The 22666-nt window shown below is 47.3% G+C and overlaps 2 protein-coding genes across 2 annotated transcripts in view; both read right to left on the bottom strand.

The window, feature by feature from the left end:
• tmtc2a (transmembrane O-mannosyltransferase targeting cadherins 2a) overlaps positions 1–6426 on the bottom strand; it is a gene marked incomplete at its 5' end in the record, with an annotated part of 34229 nt that extends 27803 nt beyond the window's left edge. The window contains 2 exons of the mRNA XM_084483299.1: positions 4096–4801; positions 6407–6426. Of these exons, the coding sequence (XP_084339425.1) occupies positions 4096–4801; positions 6407–6426 (726 nt within the window). The remainder of the gene's footprint in view (positions 1–4095; positions 4802–6406) is intronic.
• Positions 6427–22447: 16021 nt separating this feature from the next.
• mettl25 (methyltransferase like 25) overlaps positions 22448–22666 on the bottom strand; it is a gene marked incomplete at its 3' end in the record, with an annotated part of 3185 nt that continues 2966 nt past the window's right edge. Inside the window, exon 6 of the mRNA XM_084483298.1 lies at positions 22448–22462. Within this exon, the coding sequence (XP_084339424.1) occupies positions 22448–22462 (15 nt within the window). The remainder of the gene's footprint in view (positions 22463–22666) is intronic.

Below are 22666 nucleotides of genomic sequence, written 5' to 3'. Positions count from 1 at the left end.
TTCTCTTACACAAACTACTGAGAGTCGGGACGCCTAGAGAGAGAAAGCTACCTTTGGTTTGGACACAAACAACCCAGTCACACTTTGATTTGGTGTTGCTACAACCGCAATGTAGCGCTCGTCTCCGTCTCCGTCTCTACCTCCATTTCCCTCTCTCCTTCGCACCAGCAGCTACGTCACTCAAATCGATCAATATGGCAACGTGCCGAGGCAAGCAGCACACACACAGGCAGCACGCATACACAGTAAACAACTTGGGTAACGCAGGAACGCAGGAACCTTTAGTCTAGTAAAGTAGTGTGGTTACTGATATTTTTAGTGTAATGCGTTACTTTACTTCATTACCCCCAACACTGGGTTTAAGCCACTGCTGTGTTACTTAATTTTTGCCATATGCTGTTGATCTATGTCGAAGCTGTGTTTGAATCACTATTTATATTGTATATTTTATGCTGTGAAGCAGGCACTACTGTTTTGTTTATGTTTATGTATCCATGTTGAATACTGTTATAATAATACAAGGAAAATCTGGCATTTATTTTGTCTAAACCACACACCACCATACTGTATGATTAGTGAGTTATTTGAAACAATTTTCCCCTAGTAAATAAATGTGGTTTCCCATATTTAGCTCAGGTAAGATGAGCCACATTACATCTGTATCACAATCAGTTCATGACGAATTGTATGGCGATAATTTCATATCTTATTATCATGATTCATATGTGGAAATCTGGAACACTTTCAGCTTTTCAATTACTTTGTGGATATGGGCTGCATTCAATTGTACAACCTTAATGTAAATATCCGCAATGTACTCCTCACTTAATGTGTTACACAATCGAAATTGGAGCCGCAACAATGTGTTGCGTGTTTAAATAACACAATGTTATTAGTGCTGCTTGAATTAATTTCCTACTGCAGGGACTCTTGTGCCAGATAAGCAACTTTACATTCTATTATTTACATGAAAACAAGGTCTACTGTGAGCCAAACCAATGTGGAAGGCAGAATATAGAAGACACCATTTCACGGCTGAGCTCCTCCGGCTTCAGGAAAATCAGCCCAACATGGAGCGGTCAGCGTGCAGAATCATCTGCCTGACCTTAACCAGAGTGAGCAGGAAAAGGTCTGGAATTTTTTTTTTTTTTAAATAACAGGCAGCGATTCTCTGAGGAGCTTGAGAAGGAAGAGCATCAAATATTTTCTCTACTGATTGGCTGCTCTGTCTTTGTTCCGTGGAAGGATTCCTGAACATGTTTTCCTTCAAATTATACCTGTTATTCAGCCCTCTGATTCCAAATTATTTTCCTGCTGCCAAGAATACAGATTGCACGATCCCCTGTTTGAAATGCAAGAGCAGGAAACAGTTTAGAGCTGCTCCTACACCCAGTCACAGGAGGGCAGTTCTGCTTATTGCTGCCATCGTATCATGTGTTTTGTTGGTGACAGACCGAAGGGATCAAAATCATTTTAGGATTTAATGATGATCATTAAAATTACCATATTCTAGACTGCAGTGTATGCTGCACCCTTTCCTAATAATTGTGCGCACACAAACACACATGCACACACACACACACACACACACACACACACACACACACACACACACACACACATAAATACACACACACACACACACACACACATGAGTACACACACAAATGAGAGCATACACACACACACACACACACACACACAAAGGCACGCACACACACAACCTTGCTAATACACAAGTGCTTGCACATACACACACACACCTAAGAGGGGCTCATTCAAAATCTCATTTCCCTCTGATTAGCGTTCGTAAGAGGAGGGAATGAGTTCTGCTGCGGTCTGCGTGTCCAGGTGGGGTGAAGAGCATCCCCACCTGCTTGTGAAACCGTAGAACAACCCCCTGTCTATCTGTGGAACCGTAGAACAATCCACTGTCTATCTGTGGAACCGTAGAACAATCCCCTGTCTATCGGTGGAACCGTAGAACAATCCCCTGTCTATCCTAAAACCGTAGAACAATCCCCTGTCTATCGGTGGAACCGTAGTACAACCCCCGTCTATCAGTGGAACCGATGACAGGAAGTTTGTCTTGATGTATTTTTTTCCCTTGCCAACCTTTCCATTGTATTCTTTGCACAGCCATTACCATAGCAGCCTCCTCCACCAGCGCCCCCAGCCCCTCCAACCAGCAGACACCGCCCAATGAGAAGCCTCACAGAGCCTCACAGAGCCGAGCTGCTCTGGAGCGTGGGGAGAGAGAGGCACAAAGGGCAGATACGGGGAAGAAGGAAATGAGGGCATAGTTTCCTTATTTCTTCTCATTCTCTCAATCTCTCCCCTCCCCCTCCCCCTCTCCGTCTCCCTCGATCACTTGTTCTTCCTCTCTCTCTCTCTCTCTCTCTCTCTCTCTCTCTCTCTCTCTCTCTCTCTCTCTATCTCTCTCTCTCGCTCTCAGTCTCTCTCTCTCTCTTTCAGTCTCTCTCTCTCTCTTTCAGTCTCTCTCTCTCTGTCTCTGTCTCTCTCTCTCCCTCTCTCTCAGTCTCTCTCTCTCTCTCTCTCTCTCTCTCTCTCTCTCTCTCTCTCTCTCTCTCTGTATTCCCAGGTGTACCTCTCTCTCTCTCTCTGTATTCCCAGGTGTACCTCCAGACGTCTGGCCTACAATCGTGCAGCCGATAGCCCGGTCCGCCGCCCCTCGCCCCCCCTCGCCCCCCCCTCGCCTAACGAGCACCCTGCCAAGATAGCTGTGACTGTGGGGAATAGGGGAGGAGGGAAGGGGCTATTGCCATGGTGATAAACGAGCCAGATGTGCCGGCGGCTCGTTTGCAGCGCTGTTCCACGGAGGGTTGGCACCACAACCTGTCTGCTGCGGCTGCTGGGGCCGGTAGCCAAGGAGATTGTTTCTGTGCAAACTAGGTAGAGGACAATGGAGACATACCTGCTCCCCGCCAGCGTGACAGCAGGGAGCACACAGGAGTCCGTCAGTGACAGCTGAGGGAAGGTGATGAAATCCTCCAGACTTTAAGGCAACACATTGAACCACTACTACTACTACCAGGCTCCCGCTACGGCGCTCAACATATGGTCGCCAGGATCTGGCCGGGGATTTTTTGGTGAAGCTGCGAGGACTTAATGTTCTCATCGATTGTGCTACTTATCGGGGGGGGGGGACATCTTGTTCCGTTTTGTACAGGAGAACTTTCCATCAGCGGGTTAGCCTAGCGTGGGTTTTAGGGAAATGTTGACGGTTGACAGAATTTTGCGAAGACAGCGGTTTGGACGATTATAAAATCCTGAGCGCACCTGACTTATTATTTTGTGAAATGTAGAAAACGTAATGATGGAAGAGTACAAAGAGAACCCAAAAACACACAGTTTAGCAATTTTGCATAAGCTCAGAGAAAATTTTAATACCTTGCCTATTTACCTGAAAGGGAATTGTGTTTGAATCACTTATGTGTGAGGTAGCCACATATTGATGTGTTATTGCCAGATTATCTTTACAAGAATGTGTCAGGGCCTGATGATGCTACAAGAAACACAAGATACAGAAACACTAATTGCTTACTGAAACTATGCTATCCAGGTTTTTCTGCATAACCTTTGTTCTGTCTAACGTGTTTAGCATATTTGTTAAAGATTATGGGTGGAGGGGGCGATTCCCACCAGCAGCCCATCCTGAACCAGCTCCCAGACGACGGATTCAAACTACAAACGCATTAATTTGCATTATTCACAAACCACAACAGAAACATTACCAACAGACAACAGGGTTTCCTCCCACACAGGAAGGAACAGGGAATCAGATATGCAAACGCACCGGGACACGAGAGAAAAGCTAACACACGCATTCTCCATCCTCCCTCTCACTACTGAAGCCCCCACACGTACACACACGCACACGCACACACACACACACACACACGAACACACACACACACACACAAACACGCGCATGCACACACAAACAATCACAGACAACACACATACACACACACACAGACACCCACACTCGTATCCTCGCGCACATGCACACTCACACACACGCACACGCACACACACACACACACAGACACACACACACGTACACACACGTACCTTGCCCAGCAGTAGCAGCAGTGCCTGCCGTAGACGGAGTCTCTGGACCAGGAAGAGGTCATAGGCGGCGGACACTGCCAGCACCGTCAGCCCCTGCTCCTTCCACAGCATGCTGGCCGCCGCACACCAGAGGCTGCCCAGCATCCACGCCCAGCACTGGAGCACGCCTCCTCCTCCTCCTCCTCCACCACCACCACCACCACCACCAGCACCACGCTCCCCACCACCAACACCCCCATTACAATGCCTTAAGGGGGTCTGGAAGGACCCGGTCGGGTGTGGGTCTGGGCGGAGCCCGCAGTGCCGGGCGTAGCAGAAGACAGAGAGCAGGAAGAAGAGCCCGGCGCCCACGTCGGCCCGCCCCACCACCCCCGCCACGGCCTCCGTGTGGGCCGGGTGCGAGGCGAACAGCAGCCCCGCCAGCAGGCTCCAGGGGGGCCCCCCGCCGCCACGGCCCAGCAGCAGGGGCCGACACAGCGCGGTGAACAGGCCGGTGACGGCCCCGTGGAGCCCCACGTTGACCAGGTGGTAGCCCCAGGGCCGCAGCCCGCCCAGCGCGTGGTTCAGCCGGAAGGACAGGGTGCAGAGCGGCCGGTAGGACTTGTGGCTGCCGCTGTGGGTGAGCAAGGTGCCCCAGAAGTCGTCGTGGAGGACGTTGGTCCAGGGGGTCTCCGCCAGGAGGTCCTGGTTGGTCTTGATGGCCCGGCTGCAAACACAAAGACACAAACCCTTAGTATGGCGTGAGTTGTAGAGTGGTTGAGTGATTCATTGTCATCATGATCTCGTTTTCATGTCACATCACTGTATTTTCTCATTTAGTAATCACTAAGTAAATACTTAGTTAATTAGTGATTACTTAGTCAGTCATTAATAATAACTTAGTAAGTCCAAATTAGTAATTCAATAGTAATTCATGAGGTATTAATCTATGGAAAAGGTTGCCTATGGTTGATAGAGAATATGATTGAGCGTGATGGAGGTTCGGTCATCTCTATGTTTGCAAACACATTTACCTATTTATTCATTCATTCACATATTAATGGGCCTCAGTGCCTTGAGGCTCACATAAAAACGAAAAGGTGGAATCATTCTGTCTCCCAATGGAAATACATTCTACCCCGCTGAATGTATAATGTGTTGTGCCAAGAGGCAAATACACCTAGGTGTACACACACGTGTGCACACACACACACACACACACACACACACACACACACACACACACACACATGCATGCACACACACACACACACACACTCACACACACACACACACACACACACACACAAGCTTCGCTCCCTGCACACGCATACGCAACCATGTACATATGTCACGCGTACATACACAAACATGGTCATGTGGTTACCCCCCCCCCCCATTGTGATGAGGCTGTGGTGAAATCTGACAATTAGCACATTATTATTATTATTATTATTATGAGAGAGTGGAGGGTGCTAATAGACCGTAACAAATGAGATTCATCTCCCAACTCCACCGGGACTGGGAGAAGAAATGGCCAAAAACACTGCAACACTCCGACTATTGAAGGCATGGCCGAATAACATTAAGCACCAGGAAAATAATTACACCGTTATCTGTCTGGAACACATGGGAGTAGTATTTTATAATAATGATGATAATGTTTAGTTCAGAGCAAGGGCGATGTAGATTAAGAGAGCAAGCCAGAGTGCGAGAGAGCGAGAGAGAGAGAGAGAGAGAGAGAGAGAGAGAGAGAGAGAGAGAGAGAGAGAGAGAGAGAGAGAGAGAGAGAGAGAGAGCATGAGAGAGAGAGAGGAAGAGAGAGAGAGAGAGAGAGAACCCTTCACCAGAACACAGCTCACAGCTAAGAATCACAGCATTTAAGTACACAATGAGGTAAGGCAGAAGAATGGGGGGAATGACACAACGATCATCATGTACAATCTCCAGGACAACAGGGCCGGTTGAAAGGTGTGGTCCTAACGATCTGAACGGGAATGACCCGTTGGTCAGCAGAACGCTCTGACAGCCCGCTGACCCCGTCCGTTTCCCATCATTGTTTTGTGCCGGAGGGGGAAAAGCAAACACTTGTTTCTCAGGCTCTGCGTCGCGGGCCTCGTGTTGCACAACGAGATGCAGTTTGCTACGTTTACACAACCCTTCTCTCTTATTCCCCTCCCTGAGTGGACGATCCATCAACACATGTTTACACCTTCACTCCGCACTGGAGCCATGGATAAACATATTTGTGTGTTCATGTGATGTGCGGTAGTTGTTAAATGAACTGCCGAGGTGTGTCCTGACATGGGATGAGGTGCGGAGAACGCATTACTGGAATGCGGCCGCCGGCATCGCCTCAGGAACCAGATTGGACGTGAAACGCTGATAATGTATTTATCCTTCGGAGGAAGAGGAGGAGGAGTGTTTGGGTGTATTCCTCCGTATCAAATTCAATCCGATGTGAGCCATGTTCCAATGCCTCCACACACACACTCCACCTTACAGCTGCTGTTTGTCTCTGCCGGCAATTACTGTATCCTGGTGAATTCAAAAGACACACCCTCCCCCCAACTATACCCCCCCCCCCTCCCCCCATGTGTCTTGCCACAACCAGTGACTGAATACTGCACTGGAGAAATAATTTAAATATTCAATCGCCCCCCTCTCCACCCCACCCACCCATACACACACTGAGGACAGCTGAAAAGAACGCATTAGCCGTAAGAGGTGGTTTGAAAGAAATTAGCTGTCAGCATTGTGTGTGTGTGTGTGTGTGTGTGTACACTGTGTTGCATGTGTGTTAGCACACATGTGTTGTCCCTGCAGGAGGCAATGATACAAATATGTATTGTACACATATTATGTTATGTGAGTAGAGGTTTACATTGTCCCCAGGTTCATCAATTGCATTGATTGAGTGTGTGTGTGTGTGTGTGTGTGTGTGTGTGTGTGTGTGTGTGTGACAACATGGGAGGTTGCTGCTGATGACTTCATCAGGGCCAGTGGGTGGAGGAGGGGGGGTGAGGGGGCGAGGGAGGGAGGGAGAGGACAGGGGCGAGGGAGGGAGGGGTGAGGGTGTATGGGAGGGAGGCTGAGGGGGGGAGGCTGAAGGGGGGAGGGAGGGTGTGTGGGAGGGAGCTGGGCGGCCATGATGGAGTGGTCCCCTGTAGTGATGGCTCTTAGGGGCCGTCCTTTGTATTCCACCGCCGTATGTGGGCCGGCCGGCGGGCTGCTGGGGGGGTGGGCGGTTGGGGGGGGGCGCGCTCTATTCAGCACGCACAAAGTACAGGACAGGGTCCACACCATGCACTGCTGCGCACTGGGTGTGTGTGTGTACACTGTGTGTGCGTGTGTGCGCGTGTGTGTGTGTCTGTGTGTGTGTGTGTGTGTCTGTGTGTGTGTGTGTGTGTGTGTGTGGGGAGGTGTTTTTTTCCATTGACATTCTGAGGACATATGAGTAGGTGTTTTTTTTGGAGAGCCATTTGTGAGCGTGTGCCTGTGTGATTGTCTGAGTGTGGGCGAGAAAAATTGTGTGTGTGTGTGTTTGATTGTGTGCGGGTTTATGATTGAATGAGTGAGTGATTGAGTGTGTGTGTGTGTGTGTGTGTGTGTGTGTGTGTGTGTGTGTGTGTGTGTGTGCATGCATGAACGTATATGTGTGTTTGTGTTTGCGAGTGTGTGCGAGAGTGTGTGTTCATACATGTGTATGTGGGTGTGTGCATGTAGATAGATACTTTTGTATGTATGTATGTGCGTGAGCAAGTGTGCTCGTGTGTGTGTGTGTGTGTGTGTGTGTGTGTGTGTGTGTGTGTGTGTGTGTGTGTGTGTGTGTTCATGCATGCATGTATGTGTGTGTGTGTGTGTGTGTGTGTGTGTGTGTGTGTAGTAGGGGGGGCTTAAGTGGTTCTTTCACCTGTCCCGGCTTTCAATGGAGACACAACCAGACTGGTAGGGGTGATCCGGTGTGTGTGTCGTTTCAAAATGCAAATGGGGCCACTCCACTGCCCCCCCACTCCACTGCCCCCTCACTCCACTGCCCCCCACTCCACTGCCCCCCCCACTCCATTGCCCCCCCACTCCACTGCCCCCCACTCCACTGCCCCCCACTCCACTGCCCCCACTCCACTGCCCCCCACCCCCACTCCACTGCCCCCCACTCCACTGCCCCACTCCAATGCCCCCTCCCTCTCTGCCCAGCCAATAGACCTCTGAATAAGTCCCACCTCCGAGGCTCCGGTTCTCTCGGTCAAATATCTATGGGAAATAACATGGGGTTTTTGAATGATCGTATAGCAAACTCTGTCGGTGGCGAAGAAGTAAAAGGTGCGTCACGTTTTGAACTACACACATTTTCCATCTAGTTTCGACTGGCTTTTTGGATTGTCGGTGCCGTTAAAATAGCATTTATAATCTTTTACTACTATAACGGCACTGACAATTGAAAAAAACAGTCGAAACTAGATGGAAAATGTGTGTAGTGCAAAACGTGACGCAGCTTTTACTTTTTTGCCACCTACAGAGTTTGCTATGTACGATCATTCAAAAACCCCATGTTATTTCCCATAGACATTTGACCGAGGGAACCGGGAGCCTCGGAGGCGGGACTTATTCTTCAGAGGTCTATAGATGTGTGTGTGTGTGTGTGTGTTCTGTCCTTTGTTGCCTTGCTGCTGAAGCTTTTACTGAGACGGAGGTTGTTTTTTATCGGCAGCTTCTAACCAAAAGCATGATTTGAAAATACTAATCTGAAATCAGGTTTGCATGTAAAACGTCTCCAGACACAAATCACTCCCTTCTGTAATATATCTGTTAAATATCTATCTATATATATATATATATATATATATATAGATAGATAAACAGCATATCTAAATGTTTAAATGAACTTCCCTGCCTATAAATGTCCACTCTAATCATCATGGGTATTACCCCTATGCGGTTGTACGGCCGTATTAAATGTTTGGACTTCAACTCCACCGCTTTGACACAACTTGTTGATGGTGTGGTGCAGCTCTCCACCAGCCTCTTTAGTCAGAGCCTGTGTTTAGCCTCCAGGTCTGTGTTGACCTGCACCTCAGTGAAACACACGCAGCCCCCCCGGCCCCCTCCGGCTCCGTGTTCCGTCTGGGGCGCCTGTTCGGTTTACACGCTCCCGTACTAACCCGCCTGACACACACGCTTCATTAAAACAACACTGCAGCGATCATCAATACTGCGTTGGTAAATGTTGTACTTGAGTACTGTGTAAATATTTGGGCCTGGGGCCAGCCTGTCTGGTACATCGCGCTCGACCTGTCCTCGGCTACACGAAGGAAACGTTTGGAGCATAAACCGGGCTGACTGAAGGTACTCAAGGCGGGATGAATGACAACAGCTCCGATGGCGAGTGGGGGGGCAGGTTTAGTCGTGGGTGATGAGAACCCTTACCCCACACAGTTAATGGACATCAGCCTGCGTGCCATTGCATCGTTAACTTTTAACGATGCAATTTTCGTAAATTTTTTCTTTGTTAGCGATTGTTCCTGTTTTTCTATCGCATGTGCTGGTCAGCTTTAACTCTTTCTTATCTTACATCTTTAACATTTCATAGCTCAGACCATCAAATTGTCATTAACATGTATATGTCTTCTGTGGCGATTTATCAGCCATCTATATGTTGATTAGCCAGCGCATTATAAGTGTGTGTGTGTGTGTGTGTGTGTGTGTGTGCTTGACAGCTCCACATCACCTTGGTGAAAGCCCAATGCTAACAGGATTAGACAGTGATCATAGACCCCATGTCGTTTCTGAAACATGCAGCGGTCAGGGGTTGCATAATCTCATTAAAGGTGCCTCCCTGTGTGTGTGTGCATGTGCGTGTGTGTGTGCACGCGTGCGTGCGTGCGTGTGTGTGTGTGAAAGAGACAGGGAGAGTATGCAAAAGTATGGCTCCATTGATACGTCCAGGCTCTACACATATTATTCATATTTGCATATCCACTTTGCATATAAACAAGGCCGCGTTATGTAACCCACACCACGCCATGCGGGGTCTCAAGGCGGTGATGGTTGAGCCATTCAGAGGCAATGGGGTGTCCAGTCACCCCCACAGCTGGCGAGAGGATTAATCACTGGGCGCTCAGGCAGTGTGTGGACAGGGCAGCGTATTGGAGATCATTGCTCTGCCCCCCAGTGGAGCCGAACTCCACTGGTTCTTTGTCCTGGAGTGTTCCCATCCATCATGGTGCGAGCGCGTTGCATCATCCCCGTAGCCCGGCGTGCTCATGCGAGCTGACATACACTAGCCGTGATTTATTTACTGACGGCTTCATTCTATGATCCATAAGGGAAGTGAGAGGCCGCGGAAAGAAGGGAGGGAGAGAAAGTGAGAGGGTGAGAGGGTGAGAGGGAGGGAGGGAGGGAGGGAGGGAGACAGTGAGAGATGACAGTGAGAGATGCTGTTAATGTTGTTGATTATATTTTCAACTCTGTAGTGCATTTATTTGTTGTTGGTTGCTTTGTAATGTTTGTAAGATGCCTTGGCAATAGCGTTGCATCATTCATGCCAATAGAGCAAATCTAATTGAATTGAACTTGGCAAAGAGAGCAGAGTGAGAGAGAGAGAGAGAGAGAGAGAGAGATTGAGAGAGTGAGAGATAAATAAGAGAGATTGAGCCAGGGAGAGAAAGAGCATGACAGAGAGAGAGCCATCAAGAGAAAGAGAGAGAGAGAGAAAGACCAATAACTGCTCTGTGAGATGATAAACAACTTCCTCTGTTATTAATTGTATTTCTGCATGACTCAGGTTTCTATTGCTTCCTCTTGGGAAACGATCGCCGTTCTCCTAATCAATTGTTCTTCCTATAGATGTGGAATTCTACTTCCTGTTCCTGCTGAAAGTCGCCTCACGGGGGGGGGGGGGGGATGGGGAGGAAAGGTCGATGCTGAAATGCTAAAACTTCCACATAGGTTTTTCCCTGTTTCCACCCAGCATTACGTCACAGCGGAGAGGCTGTTGAGGCACCAGAGGTGGGCGTTCCCAGGCAGTCCGACCCGAGGGCTGGCAGAACAATGCCGGGCCAGGAGCGCCACCGCCACCACTTTCCCACACTCAATCCCTCGTGAACTGGCAGAAATATGGGACACGGGTCTGGGGGGGGCGTGCCCATGGGCCCTTCCATTTTAAGTTCACCATCAAACTGTGTGTGTGTGTGTGTGTGTGTGTGTGTTGGTGTGTGTGTGTGTGTGTGTGAGGAAGGTACAATGTTTTTTGGATTGTGGCTGCTGTAAATATGATAACGAGTTGTATGATATGTTGTACTCTAACTAAAGTAATGTGTTCTGCACTGCCACAGTAGACAGGTGGGCATGATGCTGTAATACGGTGCGACGCTTCTCTGTGTACGTCAAAAATGAATAAACTAAACCACAACAACGGCAGCGCTGGCGATGGATTCGCTTCAGACGTTGTTTCAATTAAATGATGAGCGAGAGTGAGGGGAGGGAGGGGAGAAAGAGGGAGGGGAGGGAGGGAGAGAGGGCAGGGGAGAGAGAGTCAGACAGCGAGACAGAGAGAAGATTCATCTTTAGGCCAATGCAAAAGTTATTTTGTTTATAAATCTTTTTCATTTAGAGTTTTATTTTGGTTTCAGAGGCCGTTCACATGCGATGGGTCTTTGATTTGGTGTCTATTTGTTTTTGATTTGTGAGGAATGCGCCAACTGTGAAGTTACTCAGTGGGACAGCATCCAAACAATAAGCTGAACACAGAGGACACGACGAGGGGGAAGGAAAACATGCGTGTCGTTTTATCGTTTTGAATATTGTTTACAACGCTTAGACACGACAGAGTGGGGAATCGGGCCAAACTTATCGCAGATTCAAAAGCAGGCTAGCTTCTAGCTTGCACCTCCTTTCATCTCGATTCAGTTCTCTGGATCATCTTCCCCGCGGATTAAAAACACAGATCCTGCCGCACCTCCTCGTAGTTTACCACAGTGAACCATTTCCAGCAATATGGATGTTGAATGTCTAAAAGACTGGGCTAATTAACTAACTACTATAGGTCTATTTTAACATTCGGACAGCTTGGCTGGATGTAGCAAATTACACATTGCATTCTTGCTTAATTTAAGCAATTGGGAGTTCTTTCTTTTGGCTCAATGACCCATTGGTACTTTACACATTTTCTTATTTATTGCTTATGAATTCATGCATGACAAGTGCTTATGAGTGGTGATTATGAGACTGTCCTTGATAGGGAACTTTCTGCTGATGCACTGACTGGCTTGGACTGGAGTAAGCACTTATTGAAGCAGTATCTGGATACTATATAATAAATCAGCAGTGAAGCATGTCTGGACTCATGTCCGCATTATGTTGAACACAAACATGTAAATGACCTTTGCTGACTCCCCCCCCTCCCCCACACTCACTGACTCCTCCCCCTCCCCCACACTCAAACTCAAAGTTAAGCAAACAGGAAATACAACACTACACAATGTTTTGCCCGTCCAAATAGTTCTGCCCATGCAACAAAACGCTTAAAGCTGCCACATTAAAAACAGATCTCAAAAAATGAAAGATAATTGATTCTGATTAAAAGTCCATTCAACCGATTCCAACACATTAAAAACATACAATAAACGTCCGGGCACACAGGACCATTGATATATCCACAATCCCATTCCATGATTAAAAGAACCCATTCCTCTCCACAGTCCTGTGCCCCATTACTGAAGGCCAGCTGCCTTTCCTTCATCAGCCAACCCCCTACCTGATTAAGATAAATCTCCTCCTCCTCCACCTCCTCCACTTCCACCACCACCACCACCACCACCTCCACCTCCTCCTCCACCAACCACCACCACCACCACCACCACCACCACCTCACCTCCTCTTCCACCACCCACCACCACCACCACCACCACCACCACCACCACCTCCTCCACCACCACCACCACCACCTCCAACACACACAACACCGGCCACTCTCAGATATTGGTGGATTCTTAGCAACCAATCAGAATTCTTTCCGCCGAGGGGATTTGGGCTTCAAAGGAGGCATACCGGTTGGAGCTCAGCGTCAGGAAGTCAGCCGTCTCTGCCCTGTTAGAACAGTGCCTTTGCTTTCATCTACACCCCCCCCCGCACCCCCCTTCTCCAAAACCCACACCCCTCATCCATAGTAAAGCCACCTCCTTCCTCCTCCCTCCATGGGGGTCAGTAGTCATAAACCCAACAGCTTTCAGGACTATTGCGTTACTGCACACGTTTTGTTGTACTGCACGTGAGTGGTGGGACAAAGCGTTGTGACGTTGGGTCACGTTGAGACGTCTACAGATCTGCAGGCGAGACGATTTGATCCAGTGGCGGGATTATAACGGCCGTTTATACTGATGGCTGAGGGTCAAGGCACAATGATTTCTTTACTTGGAAATGCTTTCATGCAATACAGCCGTTAATACATGAAAATTTATGCTTCTTGTGGGACTTTAGAGCAGTGGTTCTGAGCAGCTCCAGCCTCAGGACTTACATGGGTCTTCAGTTATTAAGTCACAACCCAAAAAGAATTACCCATTTATTTACTTATATGGCTGTAGTGAACAATGCCCACATGTACAGTTAAATACATGTTGCAAGAAAAAGCTGCAACACTTGAGGCTAAACTCCAATTCCAATGGTAAGCCATTTCAACATGAATTAACAATGGATTTAATTCATTGGTTTTCTTCTAAAGATTATGGTTTGGCATATGCTGTGCGACCCACTCAAAACGCCCTCGCGACCCCCTTGAGAATCACTGCTATAGATTATACTGCTGATGGAGGTAAACAATATTTAATATATGTATGTTTCTCACTCGATTGGAATTGTTTGCAAAAATCTTTAAGTCTAAAGGTTTAAACCCCCCCCACTAACCCTATGTTTTTACAAAAGGGAGGGGGGGTGGGGGTACACTGGCGAAGAGAAAGTTCTAACCCCACTGGCTCTGCTTATTATATTCACTGTTTCAGCCACAAGTAAGTTGACCCAGAAGCCGGCAGCCGCGCCGCTGAAGCTAATGAAATGTGGTGACCCAATCAGCGAGGCCGACGCTCCATCAGCCGTTTCTCAGGGCATCGATCCACAGCCCTCTCCCACGTCAGGGGGGTTGATCGATGGCCCCGCGTTAGCAGCATCGGCCAATCAGGGGCGGGTCCTGGCGGGCTAGCGCCGCGACCGAGGCTAGCTCAGCAGGAAGGAGTGGAAGGACGGACCGGCCGCACCACCGCCGGCTGAGCGATGGCGTCGGCAGGAAGGCTGTAATGAGCCCTCAAGACCCACAGAAAGGAGAGGCTCTGTGTGTGTGTGTGTGTGTGTGTGTGTGTGTGTGTGTGTGTGTGCGTGTGTGTGTGCATGAGAGAGAGAGAGAGAGAGCGAGAGAGAGAGAGAGAGCGAGAGAAATCAATGGCTAATAAAACTAATGCTCCTCACACTTCCCCTGGGGGAAGGAGGGGGCTGCAGAGAAGTTCTTGGGTGGGAGGCACGAAGGAAAAAATACTCACAGCTCGTTAAACTGCAAAGTTAACTCTGTTTTTTGTGGTGCAAAGTATTCTTTTTTTTTTGGGGGGGGGGGGGGCACAGTGAAAAGCACTTGGTAGCTTATATCAAGTACAACAATTATTGGTTTTCAGGTTTTCAGTTTTATGGTGTACTTTCTCTCATAGGAAACAATAAATGTGTCAAAGCAATTCTCATTGCCAATTTTTTCCCAAGTGTACAATTTTGCAACAGAACAACAGATTATTGTTGTCCCCCGTTGTCCCTCCAATAAAAAGCTTGGCTTTTCCCTGACACGACGTGAAAACTATTATTAAATGCTTGATATATTTTGGCACCTCAGAGCAGCCCAATAAATAAAGAAACAAACATCCCTCTGGTGTTGTGTGGGAGCCTGCTCACATCTTTTTGAGAATCCCTCTTGTGAAGTATCAAAGAGCGTTCAGACTGAGTTTCGCAGCGTGTCAAGGATTCTGCTACAGTTAGAAGCAGAGTCGCGCTGCAGAATGTAGATCCATCCATCTTGCAGTTGGTAATTTATGCAGCCACATTCACACCGCTAATTATATCATCAATTTCTTCATTTAGTGTTTTTGTCGTCGATTATTTTCTCCACTCTACTCTCCACTTCGTACTCTACTCTACTCGGCTTTCCGTCTGTCTGTCTGTCGTGTATTTTCATCATCAGTGTAAATGGTATACAGTACTAGCAACTTTACTCATCAGCTTGGCAAATCATACTGAGCCATTGATGAGAAAGCTTGATTAATATAATCATATTCTCTCTATTGTCATTACTAGTAATCAAAGTCATCAAAGAAAGCTACAATCCAGGCTCCCTAATTATTTTTTCCCTCTCTCTCTCTCTCTCTCACACACACAAGCACGAATGCACGCATGCACTCACGCACGCAGGCACACACACGCGCACGCAGGCACGCACACACACACAAATAAAGTGTGGTTGCTGCAATTTAAAACAATCTAATGTTATTATTAATAGAAAACCACAATGACTTGAATACAAATAACCTTTTTGGGTGCATATTCAGGGCTGGGACCAGAGAACAATAGATCTGAGACTCAGATGATTCTCTACCGACGCCACAGAATTCATTGAATTATCATTTCCACACACAGGCACACACGTCTACGTGCAAAAATGTTGTGCACATATGCAAAACAACACCAGATGCAAAGACAATGAGATTACTTACTTATGCAAAACACATCCACCCACACACACACACACACACACACACACACACACATACACAACAGCACCAGTTTTGAAACACAAGCACACACATAGACACACACACACAAACACACACATACACAGACTGCAAAGGGTAAGAGTCTGAATAAGAGGGAAAAATAACAGCCTGATCCGATTCATCATTTTCTGAAGTGGCTTCGTGACAACTTCATTTTCCCTCACTCTCTCCTATATCCTCCCTCTCCCCCCCTCCCTTGCGGGCCACTCCGGGACGCTGTTGGCGGTTTTGAAGGGCTTCTTGGCCGCCTCTCTCTCACCACACTGAGCATGCCGTCCCCCTCGCCAGGGAGACGCTGTTTGAGCCAATCAAACAACTTTCCTTCTGCCCCGGCCTGGTGTGTGCATCAGAGCAGGAAGACTCAAACCACGTCGCTCCGATCCTCCTCTCTGCTCACTTGTTCCACTAGTTAAAGTATCGGCGTGTTATAGCAGCGTGCGGAGAAGCGCCAGCGTCGCTGGACCTTTCCAAACACAAAAGGCGGACGTTTTTGTTTTGGGGTTTTGAAACGTCTACCCGGCGGTTTCTTCGTCTGAACAAAGCGTTCGGCGAGTCTGCCGCTAAGCCGCTCTCGTACCACTGTCCGTCCGTCGGAGGGGGGGTTTGGGGAGTTGGTTAATAACGAGAACCCGGGCCCTAATTGTCGATGACAAATGGGGCTGGCCAGCAGAGGATCCATGTGTTGTGGTATCGCCAAGGGAACAGCTGGAGAACAAAGCGCTGTACTGTTCCTGCTCAAAAGGCCTTCTTGTGTCCACATTCTCTCCATTCACCCTCTCCCCCCCTCTCCCTCGCTCCCTCTCTCCTCCCTCTCCCCCCTCCCTCTCCCTCGCTCTCTCTCTCCTCCCTCTCCCTCTCCTCCCTCTCTCCTCCCTCTCCCTCGCTCTCTCCCTCCTCCCTCTCCCCCCTCTCCCTCGCTCCCCCTTGCTCTCCCTTGCTCCCTCTCTCTGCGTTCCACTGGATCTGATTTGTAATCGAAGCATATATGTATTCCCTCAGACGCCTCTGGCATTGTACAGGAGAACAAAACCCGCACTCACAGAGGGCACTTGAGGATAAAGGATAGGTTTGTTTTCATTTTTTCTTCATCAACTTTCTATAAAGGGCTCCTATGGACCCGGGGCCCTCCAGAGGCAGACTCAACCAATTAGTTCTCTGCTTTCAAAGGCCCCGGTCGAAGATCTTTTTTTTGTTTGATATATTCTAGAAATGAACCGAGAAATAATCATCATAAAATGTCAGTTAGAAGTATAATATTATCTATAATATAGAGTATGTCAAAACTGCAAACAGACATCCAAATATTCTGGTTCGTTTTTAAAAATGCCATGGGACTGTATTATAAAAAAACATTCACACGAACGTCGTAAAACTATAATATTCCCTTTCTGAGACTGATGAGAGGGACAACTAGAGACGATCTCGTGCCAAGATGTCGGGGCATATGCTGGAGTGACTAAGTTCCAGAAATGGGTTCCCGCATTATATGAGTTTCTGCTCTTCAGACTCCATTCATAATTTTTGATTGTTCTTTTGTAAAATAACAAAAAACAAATGTGTTTTATTGCATTTCAGATAGTGTGCCATCAAATACCTCTGCATTGGAGCAGAAGCAGTTGGACACACGATCGACAGAGCGAACCTTAAAGCCATCTCGTAAGCTAAGGATGCTATCCAACTACCATGTGCACTACACCATACTATTCTATGCTACTTCATACCATACCATATACTGCGTATGCATCTGTGGGTTGTTGAGAGCAGAATTCACGATAGATTGCTCTTTCCGACACTATTTCTACAAACCTGTCTGTTGCATGACTGTACATGAAATTAATGCCCATCCACCACCACAGTGACTATGCTTTGGTGGTACCAAGTGAGCATCCTTCAGACCTACACAATACTTTTGCTCTATTAATGAGCAGAGGTATATAAATATAACAATAAAAGAACAAATGATTCCTTGATGGGGAAAGATGAAGTACTAATTATTTTTTCAGGAAATTATAATTTAATATAAAAATTATATATTTAATATATATTAAATAAAAATGTAACGTATATACAATTTCTGATGGACATTTAAATGTATAATGGAGATAATAAAACTGGATACCAGCCAACTGGTCTTAGCACACCCTTAGCCCTGGCTTCTATGTACAGCTTTGTGACAACAGAAGGAGATAAACGCAGTCTGCCTGAGGGCTGCGGGCTGAGGGCTGAGGGCCGAGGCAGCGGAGACCATTATCAAATGTAGATTCCTCCCATCCATCACCGGGCCTGTGGTGCGTCACCTGTGGTGGACGTGGCCATGTTTATTTATAAAGACATTCCTTCTATCTCTAACACGCTTTGGAGAGCAGCGGAGCCCGGCTACAGCTCCTCCCCGGGAATAGCGTGCTGGAAAACGGAGATGCTCGATCCCGACCGGCGAGATGGATGAGTCAAGGATTGAGCATGGGAGGAGACTGACGGGATGGGAGGGGGGGGGGGGGGGGGAAGAGAAATCATGGAATTGGAGAAAATTGGCCTAAATGTTTCCTGACCCTCCTCTGTAATTAAGGATGGAAATGTAGCTGAAGGATGATGTGCTTCGTGTGGATAAAAGAAAACATTGACGGTACAATCAGGCCACAACTGTTTGGCTTTCCCCGGTCGGATTGGGAATGATTTACTGCCCCACCAAAAAGAAGGAATGGCGAGGCCAGGAAATTACAATTTGTGTTGTGAATGGGCAGGGGCTCGGAGACAGAGCCAGCACAACAACACCCAATCCCGTTGTTGTCATGTTTAAACCATCTATTCCGATCACCCTTCCCTTTTGTTCCAGGAACACGGTTTCCATCATTGCTCTCACCAAACGGCAGACACACAGATGCATACACACACACAGACACACAGACCTACACACACACATACACACAGACACAAACAAAAACATGGAGCAGCAATCTCTGTTGTAAATAACACTGGTATAAGGACTTCTCCTTTTCTTCGTCTGCGGCTCCGCTGAGCTGGGAAGACACACTCCTCCATTAATGGTCTTATCAGGAGGAAACAGGAAGAGGAGAATGCCAAACCACCCCCCACCGCCTACCTCCGGTAAATCAGACCCGGGCAGCTTGACTCATCACATATTCCAAAACGGAATAGAACACTGAGGCATAAAAAGGATTTACCAGAACAGGTGCCTGGATATATTTTTACGTGTTATTACAAACTATAAAGACTTTGTTATGTTCATAAATCATAACTTAATAAAACCAACACCCCCTCCACACACACCTCACTACACGCATTGTGATGCAGCACAGACATCAATAATTATTATTGCCCTTCGGCACATTATTTAAAAACGGTTGGAGCAGTTGAAAGCTAACGTTATGAAGGCATTGTTCCTGCTAACATTGTCACACCTCGTCAGCCGTTTCAGTCAATATTTGTTACCCTGCGAATCTCCCCCTCGAATCTCAAAGCAGCAGACCCGGACACAACTGCCCCAGTCCATCAAACCCCCAGGTTTATGAAACGTGAAGCACCAACCAATGGTTGTGTCTGAGGCCTGGGTCTCTGGGCCTTGTCCTGACCTCCCCGAGCCAGAGCCAGTAGGTGTATTTTACGAGAACAAGGTGTCACTGCCCTGCTAAGCATGCAGGGAAACAAAGTTTTGAGGGCTGAAAATAAAAAATGTTTTCCAAAGGTCTAGACCATCTTTACAATCCCCTTCTCCTAGCAGGATGGGACGTATCAGCTAAAGCAATCCTAACATTTGTACAATATTTACATTATGATATCTGCTATATGGGGAGCAACTCCTGGAATCAGGCAAATAGATGATGATGATACAATCTAGGTCCTTCACATGTTGTCCAAACGTGTGAGTTGTGTTTTCACAGGATGACCAGATGTGCGTCACAAAGCCCTTTCTTTACGTGCCATGCTTACATTGACACAAAGCTTCTGAAGGCATACAGATACGCGCGACGGAATAACAAGGTTTTGTTATCTATACCTACAGAATATATGTAACTATTTTCACAAAGTGCTGGCGTGCCATGCCGAGTGGCCTCGACTAGCACGCTCCATTGAGGTCGGCCGTTCCCCCTCTTAGTATGAAACCGTCTCAGCCTCAAGGTTCATAAAGTGCCAAATACTCAGAACAACCCCAAGAGAGTTCAGCTCAGATCACGCAAACCACGGCGGGACAAACCAGGGCAGACTGTTATTTTAGATCCTCCTCAAGGCAGCTTCCAAGACCTGAGGTATACCAGCAGGTCCCAAACGTGCACACCGAGCCCAGCGCACGTACAGTAGACGTGGCGATAGCAGAATAAACAATGAGACGAGACCTTTGAGGTCGTGGTCGTCGGATTGTATGGACTGCATTGTCAACCGCGGTGGAAAAATAGTCATGCTTACTTTGCTTGTTTCGATAAAACGGGGGGCAAGGGGGAGCAGCCCTGTCACTTAGAGACAATACATGGCTATTGATTTAGGTAAGGGAGTCATCTGATACCACATTTTGGTTTTGTATTTCACCGCAACTGCTGTAAGGCATTTCCTGTTTTGGTTTTCCCTTCTAACTCTCTTGTCTTGTTTGTCTAAATGGGGAAAGTTGATGCAAGCTTGTACGTTTTGCACTGTGTGAGGAGTTCTTCCTTTCGCTGACGGGGAGGAGTATGGGTTTTAAGTGCCCCAAGGTTGAAATTCAACCTCGCCTCACCCCACACGTACGTTGCTGATCAGTGACTGTTGGGTCGCCATCGATAAAGGACCGTGGATCACATTCGTACGGTCAGACGGGGCCCTTATGAGGTGACGTGGTTCTCCTTTGACCTACAGCTTCAACACACTGCAGTATTTATACCCTGCTACATCGCCATTGTGCCATAAATCCAAAAGCCACAGAATGTGAGTTTGTATGTCAATGCGGGTAAATGAGGACGGCCCACAGCCCATGGTAACCCAGTGTTTTGAGCGATAGGGGGGGGGGGGGGGGGGGGGCGGGGATTCAGATGTTGCTCATACAAGGAGAGCCGCGGGACTGAGTTTGGCGGGCGTGTCCCGTCTTGGCAGGCAGTGGGTCGGGGTGGTGGTGCTGGGGGGGGGGGGTGGGGGCTGCCAAACCTCAGAAAGTAGCGGTAAGGGCCAGCCAAGGGTGAGGACCGGCCCCCTATAGGCTACCCATCCTCACAGGCCAACAGGACCCAACGGGACGAAGAGAAAACAGACTGAAACAGCATAGCCTCCGAACGTTCTGCTCTGCACGCGGCTCCAGGGTGCCCTCCAGACGAGGGGGCCATAAAACTTTATGGCCCGTTCTATTAATTAGGCTTTTAAGTACAGAGCACGCCAGCTCTTTGTCTGAGATATGATGAGTTGTGTCATGCTATTGGAGATGATGAATAAAGAGCAGTAAAGAACCAGAAAATGTCTGGAGTTTAGATGTACCTGACGTGGCTCCAAACGTGATTTCATAGTGGGCGGGCACAATGGGTTCTCTGGAGAGCTCAACTCATTCAGGAGGATGCTTTGGACCAAGAAGAATTTGACGTGAAGATAAATCAAGATAAATACATTTCTTTTACCATTCGACAAACCGGATTTCTCATGATCTTATTTGAGGTTCTGAAGTTAAAGTTTCCAATCCAGAACATCTGTGAGCTTTGCTGACAGTTCCTCTTAGCTGACCACAGAGCGCTTACCAGAGTGAAATCTGCTTCTAATCAAAGTGGGTTGACTCTCCATTCACACTCTGCTATTGTTTGAATGACAGGCCATGGTTCTACTCCTCCACTGCAAGGGGTCTGTTGGTGCAAATACATCAATAGCCACACTCTTCCATGGGCAATAAGTAAAAACACATGGATACGCTTTGGGGATAGTGAGTTCATGACTAATCCAGAAAACTGGTCTTTTTAAGATAATTTGAAACCACACATTTCAGCCCTTGACTGTTTCTCCTCTAATACATAATCCCTGATGTCCCAGAATGCGGTGAAAATGTAGTTTTCCCTGTAAAGAATCATAGAATCCAGAGATACTTTATTCACTGGTTTTATTCACGGTGCTGCCAATTCTCTTCAGTCCTCAGGCTTATTCTTTATACTTATTCTTTGTTTTTCAGTGACTATGAAAGTTATTCCTGGAAGACGCTAGTTTCCCCAAAGTATGTCCCCAGCCTATATATCACTTGGTGAATTGCTCATATTAAAAGACCATTAACACATCTAAGTCGGTCATGATTACGAACACAAACCAGAGACTGTGTGCCAGGATCAAGAAACCAGGCATACGCACAGGTTCCAGCTATAAGCTGTTATGTAAAAGAGAATGGCTGTTATTATGAAAAGACATCTGATAACTCAAGGGTCAGCAATTTGATATTCTTAAAATGTAATATTAATTAGGCAGTTACCATGCATTCCTTAAATATTCCTTAAGTATTCCAACAGGGAAAGTATGGGAGAAGAAAAACACACTTTGAGAAAAAAAAGACACCTTCAGTGACATACGTCATACTACAGTAAAATATTATTAAGGCACTTTCCTTACATCACTTAAAGTTAGTCTCACGATTCCCCAAGCTGTCATAGAACAGGGAAAGTGAGGGGAAACATTCATTTTAAGGTATTGTGACATACCTCAAACTACAATAAAATATTACTAAAAAAGTTTCCTTGCACACCTTTCAGCTATTTGTCCAACAGGGAAAATGAGAAAGAAAATCGACAAAATGCAATTTCAAGACGAAATACCATATGCGACAATAAAACAAACAGAGCAATAAA

The sequence above is a fragment of the Micromesistius poutassou genome (genome assembly GCF_964030765.1).
Source record: "Micromesistius poutassou genome assembly, chromosome: 18".
Classification (NCBI taxonomy): Eukaryota; Metazoa; Chordata; class Actinopteri; order Gadiformes; family Gadidae; genus Micromesistius; species Micromesistius poutassou.
This window is presented reverse-complemented; position numbering and strand designations above follow the sequence as displayed.